This window comes from Pelmatolapia mariae, linkage group LG3_W (genome assembly GCF_036321145.2).
Source record: "Pelmatolapia mariae isolate MD_Pm_ZW linkage group LG3_W, Pm_UMD_F_2, whole genome shotgun sequence".
Lineage (NCBI taxonomy): Eukaryota > Metazoa > Chordata > Actinopteri > Cichliformes > Cichlidae > Pelmatolapia > Pelmatolapia mariae.
Window position 1 is genome coordinate 75,356,863 of NC_086229.1, and position 12,014 is coordinate 75,368,876.

Consider the following 12,014-nt stretch of genomic DNA (forward strand, 5'->3'; position numbering starts at 1 on the left):
TTAAAGCTTAACTCAAAGATAAATGCATAATAAACACCCTACTCCTTGGCTTGCACTCACTCTGCTTTCGGTTTCACTTCTGCAAAAGCACGCCGTTTCCTGTCAGCCTGCAACTCAGTTTTCTCACCCACTGAAGACTATGTGTAAGAATATAAAAACATTCAAAAACCTTTAAATTATAGATTCAACTGATTATAACTGAACCTGTAATAAAGACTAATATAATACCAATATATTTGAACATCTGAATGCATCTGAATGCAACATCACTCTCAATCATGAAATGGTAATGATGATTATAAAATAGCAGCAAATAATAGCAGGAAAATATTCCTACTCCTCTCATAATGCAGTGCCAGGGCTGACAACCCAGTTTGTTTTGCAGATTCTGTATAGCAGCTTTAATATAGAGAGAACACAACTTCCAGATTATATGAGTAAAATTAGTTGTTGTTTTTTTTCTTTGCTAGTTTAACAGTTTCTGTTTTGCCTGTTAGTATTCCCTGCCTGTTTTCTTACCTGGTTCTTCCTGACCTTGTACTTTCTCCTCATGTTCCCCTCTTTCCTCTCTCCCTCTTTGGACTGACAATCATACACAAATAGATTGTATTCAATTAGATTAAAAAAAATACTATAAAGATCACTGTACACACACACACACACACACACACACACACACACACACACACACACACACACACACACACAACAGGAATTATAAGGTTAATGGGCATCCAGTCAGTTAGCTAGTTAGTACCTTGGGTTCAATATCGGCACATGCAAATATGACAAAATAACCAGTTCCTCTCATTACATTTCAAACAGGACAGTGGTAACAATAATAGGCTACGGACAATGTTAAGTTTTAGATTTTAAATAGGCTATATAAATTTCAATGGGAGCAACAGGACGGTCAAATATCGCTGATTTTATTACAGAGCAGGACGGATTGTAGGGTAGCAAACATAGTCGGGAAACACGTTTTCAACACACCAGGTTACCTGGGTGTAATGTTTTTCAGCTAAAAGGAAATATGGTCTGACTCCTACCTAACTATATAAAGTGTAACTGAAGGTTAAATGCAGCTAATATGTCCTGTTTTAAGCCAAGCACTTACACTATCGCTCTGGCAGCAACTGCGCTAGAGCCAGAGCAGGGGAGAGGAGAGCTGGAACAAACCATTTTGGGAGAGGGGGGGGGGGGGGGGGGGGGGGTATCTATACTTTTGTTGTTAAAATGTTCCATCTCAATTAAGTACTGTATGCTTTTTATATTTTTAGTAGTGTGTCCCATAAACATCAAATATTGTAAAAAAAAAAAACAAAAGAAAGAAATCTTTGGGGGTCCTTTGATTCATTTTGCACCCCCAAAAATGGGCTAAAATCGCCCCTGTTACCACATTACCAGAATTTATACATCGGGGAAACCAAACAACACCTGGTGAAGCAGATTGCACAACACAGAAGAGCTAACTCGTCAGGCCGGGACTCCGCAGTCTATTTACACCCACAGGCCCATGGCCAATGTTGTGGAAAATCTTAAATAAAACTGCAACTAGCTAGTGAGCTTGTCTTTTGAAGTGAGGTTTATTACAGAAAAAGGAAAAAAGAAAACCACTGCAGAGGATAAAACGTTCAGAGCAAACACCAAACAGTTTTCTGAGGAAGGACACCGCCCTGAACTATACCTTCCCAGAACACTTCTCAAACAAAGAACACTCCACAGCATACCCACATAGCAAGCAGGTCTGGCCTGTTGGCTGACATCTGGCATGATAAGACGTATGTCATCCAGATATGGGCCAGGTCTGGCATAGATTGCACTGTCTATGTGATGGCATGCCACATCTGGCTCGATTGTGGTTTGGTTTATGTGGCCCAGGCTCATAGAAAACAGGTCTGGCCCGGATCTGGAATCAAGCTGGCACTTCTGACTGACTGGTGTCATGGCAGGGTGTATGTCAACCAGATGCAGGCCAAGTCTGGCAATGAGGCACTATTTATGTTCCTATTTTCCTATTTTAGTTAGGAGACCCAAATGCCATGTTGCAATACTATACTGCTATGGTAGCCAACGTTTCAAATGCAGGTTTGACAGGTTTGTGAGTGTACACTTTATCCAAAACCTAGTGAGGATTTACTCATCCTTGCCAGTGGATGGCTGTAGCTGAGGTGGGAGAGCAGGTCACCTATTGAATGGAAGGTTAGTGGTTTGATCCCTGGCTTCTCCAGTCTGCGTGTCGAGAGTGTGAGTGTGCATGAATGTAGTTAGGAAGCACTCAGATAAGAGAAAGTGTGTGGTTGGGTGAATCTGGCATATTGTATAGAGCACTTTGAGTAATCTGGGAGAGTTGAAAAATGCTAAATAAGAATCAGTCCATGCACTGTCCGAAGTCCAAGTTTTGTCATGTTACTTTTGCACTATTATGCACATGTTTTTATTACATGGCTTAATTAAGGTACACATTAGGCTGACATCTGAGGCCAGAGCTGAAACTGTTCTGGGCCAGCACAGGGCCAGCAGTGTGTCTGCAACTGGCCCGTGGCTGCACACAACTTACACATGGCCCACATACCGCAAAGAATGACGGCTCTTTGGTGGCCAGAGGTAATCCACACATGGGCCAGCAAAGGGCCACTAGTGTGTCTGCAGCTGGCCTTGTGCTGGCCCATGTGTAGGCCACCTTTGGCAAACCAGATCTGGGCCACCACAGGGCCGTCATTCTTTGCGGTATGTGGGCCATGTGTAAGCACATTGTGTGGGCCAGATCCGCACCATACCAATTTTGCTATGTGGGTATCATATATCTCTACATCTTCAGTCTAGCTCATCCTTGCCCCTCTCCCACTTTAAAAGAGTTCGACCATCCGTCACCTCCCTGGAAATCTTCAAATCTATAATACACCCTCTGTGCAGGTGCAATAAAACCTCGGGCCCACTTGTGATAACATTCTACATGCATGCCCACACTTGGTGTCAGGAGAGATCTTGCTATACTAAAGCGATATGATTAAAATATGTGATTAATACATGAGAAAAGAAATCTTCCACCACACCACTCTTTCAAAGATGAGGATGTACACATGCTGGACAGGGAGGAACACTGGTTTGAGCTGTAAGTGAAGGACACCATTTACGTGAAAAGGGTGTATTGGAATTTCTTTTATTTATGTATTGGTCAAAATGTTTTATTGTATAATGCTTTGGTGCAACTGGGGTGTCTACCTCACACCCTATTCAAGCAGTCAGATAGATGGTGGGGTTCTGGTAAGAAAATGGGGACATTCACACAAGGAAGCCTGGCATCAATGTTTGAAGACTCCACACGTAGTGGAGTCTTTTGTTTCTCTTTGAGGATGGGGGAAGAGACAAGGAGATCAACCACTGTAAAAGGTATCAAGAGAGTGTGAACTCTTTCTTTGTGAAAGACCAAAGGTATTAAAACAGCCGTGCAATGCCTTTTGCTTCGGTAGAAGGTTCAGGAGAGAGTCTGCCGGTCACACTCCCCGCGATGGCTGCTCTCTCACCAAACTTGGTTTTGTTCTTTATTAAAGGATGTTTGCTACCGCTCACAGTTTGTCTGCAGGCTTTATTAAATGAAAACTTCAATAACAAAGGAAAGACCATCTCTGAATCAAGGAGGGGGCCTAAGGGTACATCTTTCACCATCTTACAATGCTGTGATGGCAGCGATTCCCCAAATGGTAATCATGGCCTTTGATCAATAATCGTTTTTTCTTTCCTTTTTTTTTGCTTGTCCCGTTTGAGTCTTTAGCCGTCAGAATTGTTGTCTGAAGGCCAACAAAGATACCCAATGGATTTACTTTACCAAGTGGATCATGACGCCCTTGCCGTATTGGTCCTTTTGATCGACCTTTGTTGTTATTATTTATTTATTTTATTTTTAGTTGTTACAGATGGGAAAGACAGGGCTGAGGGATAGGAAAGGGGGGAAAGAAAGAGAGGAAGGAAAAGAAAAACAGGGTGGGTTGTGCGAAATCCCAGAAATAAACTCTAGACAAAGCATATCTGTGAACTAAGGTGTAGGTCTATTAGGTTATGTTCTGGTGATCCTTGGGTTGGGGAATGGGTGTTCATACTGGAGTGCAAATTAAAACCAATGGAATATGGACAAGAAAAGTTCAAAGCCATCAGGTGCTCAGTTTAGAACAAAGAGAAAAGAAGAGGAGGGGAAACGAGCAAAAGATACAGGACAGCAGATGTGTCATTGGATAATTGGATACAGATCACTCAATTATAAATATCAAGGATTAACAGAGGTGATTATAAATAAATATCAAGAAAATTGACAAGAATATTCCAAAGTAGAAAAGAGCGTGTGTAAAAAGGGTGTAACTATTGCAGTGTTTGCAGTGTATTAGATGGATTTGTTGTACAGGAGATGGCCACAGGCAGGAATGATTTCCTGTGTCATTCAGTGGTGCTTTTGGGTAATCTCAGTCTCTCAGTGAACGTGTTCCTGTGACTGACCAGTACGTCATGGAGTGCGTGGGAGGTATTATCCACCATTGTCCTTATCTTGGACAACATCTGCCTCTCAGACACCACCCTAACAGAGTCCAGCTCCATCCCCACAACATTACTGGCCTTGTGGATCAGTTTATTTAGTCTGTTGGCATCTGTGACCCTCAACCTGCTGCCCCAGCATACAACAGCATAGAGGATAGCACTGGCCACAACACAGGTGCAACAAGATTACATTTATTAGTAGGGATAGTGAAAACGTCCGTTTACGTTTGTTAGCGACTTGGCTATGATAGTAAACAGTAGACACTGATGTAGCTTACTGAATCTTTTGGACTGTGTCCAACACAATATTAATTAGTCATTGTCAGTTTTTGATTTGTCCTATTCTCATTGTATGACGAATTATAAAGGCTGTTTCCTAGCCATTTGAATACTATGCATACTCTCCCTCTCTTCATATATGTGTGTGTGTGTGTGTATTTTTCTCTGATTAAATTCAGTATGGTTCCGACAACTGTTTTTACAATGTGCTTTGAGGTAGCAGCCAAGAAAGGTTTAGTTTGTGCCTATGAACAGTGAACACTTGTGTGGATCAGCGGGCTTGTATTCAAAAGGTTTCTCCTTGTAACGATCTGCAAGAGGGTGTGGGGAGCCATAGCCCCATCCCCCAGGGCATGAAGGAGATCCAGGCCCCAGGCATCCAGAGGCCCCAAGAGTGTGAGAGCCCAAGGAGGAGTATCGGAGGGGCATTGATGTCACCCTCCTGGTAATAGCTGAGGAGAGCCCTAGACGAGGGGTCACCCAGCAGCCATGGAGCAGAAGCCAGAGGGGGCTGCAGTGACGTGCCTGTGGGTTCTGCTGGCAGTCAGCTGTGCCAGAGTGAACCGAGCCCTGACTGAGCCACGGATGCCAGGTCCTGCCCTACATCCACCGGGAGTGAGCCGGTACATACCTGAGCGCCCAGCCCACACACCAAGAACCACCAATGCACCGATGCCTGAGGGCATCAGCCACCGACAGTCAGTGTGGTCAGTCAGCTGACTGCAGGTTTCCCCAATCTTATAAACAGTACATTTGCATTATGACTGAAACTAGCACCACTAAAGGAACAATGGGCTTGGAGGTCAGTTCCTTCATCATAATTATGCAAATTCTCATGACTCAACAACCACTGATCAATGGCCATGAGTACCATTCACAGAGAGTTGGGGAATGGCTGCAATAACAGCATTGTAAGATGGTGAAAGATGTACCCTTAGGCCCCCTCCTCGATTCAGAGATGGTCTTTCCCTTTTCACGTAAATGGCCTCCTTGACTCCGTGCTCAAACCAGCGTTCCTCCCTGTCCAGGATGTGTACATCCTCATCATTGAAAGAGTGTCCACTGGCCTGTAGGTGTAAAAAGACTGCAGAGTCCTGGCCTGATGATTCAATTGAATTCAATTTTTATTTATATAGCGCCAAATCACAACAAAAGTCGCCTCAAGGCGCTTTATATTGTACAGTATACCCTATAATAATAGATACAGAGAAAAACCCAACAATCATATGACCCCCTATGAGCAAGCACTTTGGCGACAGTGGGAAGAAAAAACTCCCTTTTAACAGGAAGAAACCTCCGGCAGACCCAGGCTCAGGGAGGGGCGGGGCCATCTGCTGCGACTGGTTGGGGAAAGAGAAGGAAAATAGGATAAAGACATGCTGTGGAACAGAGACAGAGATTAATAACAGATATGATTCAATGCAGAGAGGTCTATTAACACATAGTGAGTGAGAAAGGTGACTGGAAAGGAAAAACTCAATGCATCATGGGAATCCCCGGCAGCCTACGTCTATTGCAGCATAACTAAGGGAGGATTCAGGGTCACCTGGTCCAGCCCTAACTATATGCTTTAGCAAAAAGGAAAGTTTTAAGCCTAATCTTGAAAGTAGAGATAGTGTCTGTCTCCCGAATCCAAACTGGAAGCTGGTTCCACAGAAGAGGGGCCTGAAAACTGAAGGCTCTCCCTCCCATTCTACTTTTAAATACTCTAGGAACAACAAGGAAGCCTGCAGTGCGAGAGCGAAGTGCTCTAATAGGGTGATATGGTACTACAAGGTCATTAAGATAAGATGGGGCCTGATTATTTAAGACCTTGTAAGTGAGGAGCAGGATTTTGAATTCAATTCTGGATTTAACAGGAAGCCAATGAAGGGAAGCCAAAACAGGAGAAATATGCTCTCTCTTTCTAGTCCCTGTCAGTACTATTGCTGCAGCATTTTGGATTAACTGAAGGCTTTTCAGCAAGTTTTTAGGACATCCTGATAATAGTGAATTACAGTAGTCCAGCCTGGAAGTAATAAATGCATGAACTAGTTTTTCAGCGTTACTCTGAGACAGGATATTTCTAATTTTAGAGATGTTGCGCAAATGGAAGAAATCAGTCTTACATGTTTGTTTAATATGTGCGTTGAAGGATATATCCTGGTCAAAAATGACTCCAAGGTTCCTCACAGTGTTACTGAAGGCCAAGGTAATGCCATCCAGAGTAAGAATCTGGTCAGATACCATGTTTCTAAGATTTTCAGGGCCGAGTACAATAACTTCAGTTTTGTCTGAATTAAGAAGCAGAAAGTTAGCGGCCATCCAGGTCTTTATGTCTTTAAGACATTCCTGCAGTTTAGCTAAATGGTGTGTGTTATCTGGCTTCATAGATAGATAGAGCTGGGTGTCATCTGAATAGCAGTGAAAGTTGCAGTGACGAGTTAGCTCCTCTGTGTTGTGCCATCAGCACATCCGACAATTTGCATATTAATGATCAAGAAATTGACCTTACAGCCTATTATTTGCCAGTGAATCACATCAGGTTGAAATACACCCTGCCATGACAGCAGTCAGTCAGAAGTGCCAGCTTGATGCCGGATCTGAGTAAGACCTGATTTCTATAAGACTGGGTCACATAGACCAAACCACAATCGGGCCAGATATGGCATGCCATCACATAAACAGTGCCATCATTGCCAGACCTGGCCCACATCTGGTTGACATAAACCCTGCCATGCCAGAAGTCAGCCAGCAGTGCCGGCTTGACACCAGATCCGGGCCAGACCTGTCTGCTATGTGGGTATGTGGCTAGTACAGTTTAAATAAGCTGCTAATGTGTTAGGAAAACAATAATTAAATAAAGCTTTTTTATATATACACATTTCGATGTGCTATTAAAGTGTTGGCACTCCATGTTTTGAGGGTTAAAGCTTTATTCAGCGCTGTGAAAGAATTGAAATATTGTGATTAAGCTAGAATGCCAGTTTTTGCAACATGCTTACACATCACACTGGTTAACAGTGATGATGATATTTTCTGGACCAAGAGAGTCCGAACAGAATATCCCAAACTTAGAAAATAAATAGAATCAGTAAGATAATATTAATAATCAAGGCTAGGCAAGGGAGGTGTTATCTTTTTCCGTTTCTTATAGGGAAAGGAGAAGATACAAGGCAAGGTCGGACGTGAATGGAGAGAAGACCTGTAGGGAGACTGCCATGTCGCTTCTGTTGCTCGGGTATAAAACTGTACAACCTGATCCAGTGTCATCCTTCGTGTGAATATGGTTGTGTTCACTAGTTTATCTCATGACTTTGAATCCCCCTGAAGATACTGACAGTGAAGCACGTACATAATACTCCAGCCTTTCAACTCTGATCTTATTTAGTTCTATTAATACACTGAAATCTCATTTGTGTCATGAAGAAAGTCTTTAATCAAACAGAATTCAAATATCAGAAACATTTCATATATGGAGTTAAACATGAATCATTGTTTCAACAACATATTTATTGTTGTCATAAACAGACAAGAAGACAACAACAAACTGCTCCTCCCATTCAACACATGTCAGTCCATATCCCAGCAAACTAAATCATCTCCATTTACACACATCAAATAGAAACATGAATCACTTGTAATGATTTGAAACTTGATAGAATTTCAAATCTAGTTTGGGGAGTCATTCAGTGAGAAACAGTGAAATGATTTTCCATGTGAAAAGGTGGACAGCAGAAACAGAAAGAAACAGTGAGAACTAAAAGAGAAACAAAGAGCTTTGGAACAACGAGGCAGCAGGAGGACAGCTGCAGTTTAACAGCTTCAATTCACTGACAGGAAACAACATTAGAAACATCATCATCCTCAACTCATCTGCTCCACTGACACTGACACCTTCAACGGCAACACCTTCACTTCATCCTCAGTCTGAATGTATGGAAACATCCTGTGAGTGAAAGTGTGTGTGAAGGTGTGTATGTGTGTGTTAGTATCAGGATCAGAGAACAACAGCTTTCCTCTGTTCCAGTCAAGATCCACTCTGATCCTCTGGAACTTCTTCTGAACTGACAGAGTCGTGGATCCAGCTGATGATGACCATGCAAAGTATTTACCTTTATATAACCATATTATCCATAATGCAGACAGTTTGTCTCCCTTCCTCTGCACAGACTCTGCTAACACACCGAGGTCCCACCCTGTACTGTCTCCAACCTCAATATCCCAGCTGTGAGTCCCTGAGTTAAAGCCCTCGGAGCCCAGGACGGAGCAGAACAAATCAAACCTCTCTGGATTATCAGGACGCTGCTGCCTCTCTCCTCCATATCTCACAATGGTCAGATCTTCAGACAGGATGAGGTTTGGATGAGCAGTGTTTGGGTCCAGAATGAGAGGAGTGTAGGAGACCATGTCCTTCATGTTGCTCCAGATGTTGAAGGTCAGGTTGCCCAGGTGTTTGGCCTGGTCTATCAGAGCTCCTGAGGGCAGCTGTGGATCATCCAGCAGGGGGCAGCGCTGGACTCTTTCCACTGCAGCCTTGTAGTTGTGCAGGAATGAGACGTCTTCAGCTCTCAGCTCCTCCTCTGTGGCTCTGACTGTGTCTGAAAGAGCTGCTATCTCTCTGCTTAGAGCCTCCATCTTCTCCTTCATCATCCCACTCTTCTGCTCCTCTTCCTCCCTCAGTGCAGCCAGCCTGGCCTCCTCTTCCTCTGCTAGAAACTGGTGAAGCTTCTTAAACTGCTCCTTAATCTGCCTCTCTGTGTGTCGGGCCTGGACCTTAATGTGTTCTGCTGTTTGATCAAACTTCACTTGAACTTCTTCACAAACCTTTAACTTCTTCTTTAAGGGCTCCAGAGTTTCCTGAAGTTCCTTCTTGTGTTGTTGTGCAGCTTCATCGATGGGTCTCAATCTGTCCCTAGTGTGTTTTTCTGAGGTACAGCAGACGACACACACTGGCTGCTGATGGTCCAGACAGAAGAGTTTGAGTTTCTCAGAGTGCAGACTGCAGAGAGCCTCTGAAGCTCTCTGATCTCTCTCCTGTAAGAACGACTCACACAGGTTCTTTAAAGCTCGGTTTAAAGGTGGCTCTTCCCTTGAAGATCTTCTCTTACAAACTGGACACTCGTGTGTTGGTCTCTCTCTCCACCATCTCTTCAGACAGTCTTTACAGAAGCTGTGGCTACATGACAGAATAACAGGATCTCTGAAGACCTCCTGACAGACCGGACAGCAGAGATCCTCCTCTGATCTGGAAGCCATTGAGTCTGTGAGTGAAGCTGAAAACAGCAGACAGGAAGTACAGTCAGTCCTGGCTCCCCTCCCTCCTCTACGACCTTCACTGAAACTTCCTTTGAGTCGTGTTTTTGCTCAAACTCACATTCAGTGTGTGGAGCGTCAGCAGCTTGAAGCAGCAGTGTTGGAGTTTTCCACTTTTCTCTCCTTTAGCTGGACTCACTCAGTGGAAGCTGCTAGTTTGGTCTGAACTCCGTCTGATCATCTGTGCATCTGTATGTACTGAGGTTGAATAACATCCTATTTACTGGTTTTTCCCAGGTGTGTCAGGTGATGGGCGGACCTTCATGGCACCTTTCTGTTAAATGTTTCTTTTCACCTGAATCTCAGGTATGTTAATTCCAGTGTTAAACTGTCATCCTTCTTTTACATCAAAGGTATAAAACAGGTTTTGCTCCAGTTCAGTTTCACATGTCACAACATAAAACCTTTTCTGAAGCTCAGAAAATTGTGACTCAGTCGTGCAGCTGTTTGGCAGATTTTCTTCCAGACTTTTATCTGGTTATTTGTCAGGTTCCAGCAGTGGTTGTGTAATGTAGCCGCTCAAACACAGGTGGTGTTAAGGTGGATTCAGTTTGTGGCCACAGATCCAGATGGAATTAGCCCTGGACCTTTGAGGGAGTGTGCAGATGAACTCTGTGAGGTTATCACATACATCTTTAACCTCAGTCTCAGTCTGCAGAGGGTCCCCATTCTGTGGAAAACCTCCTGCATTATGCCGATCCCAAAGACAATGCACCCCAACGAGCCGAACCACCTCAGACCTGTTGCCCTGACTTCACACCTGATGAAGGCCATGGAGAGGATCATACTGCACCACCTTCGTTCACTAGTCGGGAGAAATCTAGACCCACTGCAGTTTACCTACCAGCCGAACATCGGGGTGGATGACGCTGTCATCTACCTGCTGCACTGGGCCTTCTCTCAACTGGAGAGCGCCAGGTGCACTGTGAAAGTCATGTTTTGTTTTGTTGTTTTAATTTTTCCAGTGCCTTCAACACAATGCAGTCCTCAGTGCTAAGTGAGAAGTTGGAGTGGACCATCAGTTGTCCACATGGATTGTTGACTATCTTACCAGGAGACCCCAGTATGTGAGGCTGTGAGACTGTGTGTCTGAGGTGGTTTTCTGTAGCACAGGGGCCCAACAAGGAACAGTACTCAATCCTTTCCTCTTCACCCTGTACACTGCGGACTTCAGTTACAACAATGACACTTGCCATCTCCAGAAGTTCTCAGATGACACCGCCATTGTGGGTCGAGTGTCGGAGGGAAACGGACTGGAATACAGGGGGTCATCAACAGTGTTGGGCAAGTTACTTTGAAAAAGTAATTACTTATAGTTACTAGTTACTTCGTCAAAAAAGTAACTGAGTTACAATATTCTAAAAGTAATTAATTACTTGAAAAGTAACTATTGCGTTACTTTAAAAAAAAATTTAACCCTGTGGGGTCCAGGGTATAATTGGCCATTTTAACTACTTTTGATTTTCCCTCCACATTTTACCTTTAAAAACTATTTACTTTGCCTTGTTTGGTATCATCCTTTTCAGCACAACCTCATGTGTCTGAATTTACAGTTATGTTTTCATTTTGACATACTGTATTAACACAATTAATCTAAAATCAGACAAAAAACATAAAATCCGACTAGAAAAAGTGATATTTTTACTGTAACAACCACAAACATGTTTAATGAATCATATTTAATAACCTTAAATGCAAATATAAATTGTCAATTTTAAAATCCTATGCACAAGTTTTGCAAACAACAAGTTATTTGCAGTCATTTACCTTTTACTCTTTTTTATAATCATTTCAAACTATTTACAGAACAATCAGCTGTTCTTCAATAAGATGCCACACAAATCATTTGTGCCACTCCAAAAGAATAATTTCTGTCCACTATAAAGGAGAACATCACAGCCTGATACCTG

At 43.2% G+C, this 12,014-nt stretch overlaps 1 protein-coding gene across 1 annotated transcript; it reads right to left on the reverse strand.

Annotated features, from left to right (window-relative positions):
- Positions 1-8,253: 8,253 nt before the first annotated feature.
- On the reverse strand, positions 8,254-10,223 carry LOC134618462 (nuclear factor 7, brain-like). The gene is made up of 2 exons (XM_063463869.1): positions 10,166-10,223; positions 8,254-10,064 (listed from the first exon to the last, which is right to left on the reverse strand). The coding sequence occupies exon 2, from the start codon at positions 10,045-10,047 to the stop codon at positions 8,656-8,658; it is 1,392 nt and encodes a 463-aa protein (XP_063319939.1). The 5' UTR covers positions 10,048-10,064; positions 10,166-10,223; the 3' UTR covers positions 8,254-8,655.
- Between the last annotated feature and the right edge of the window lie 1,791 nt (positions 10,224-12,014).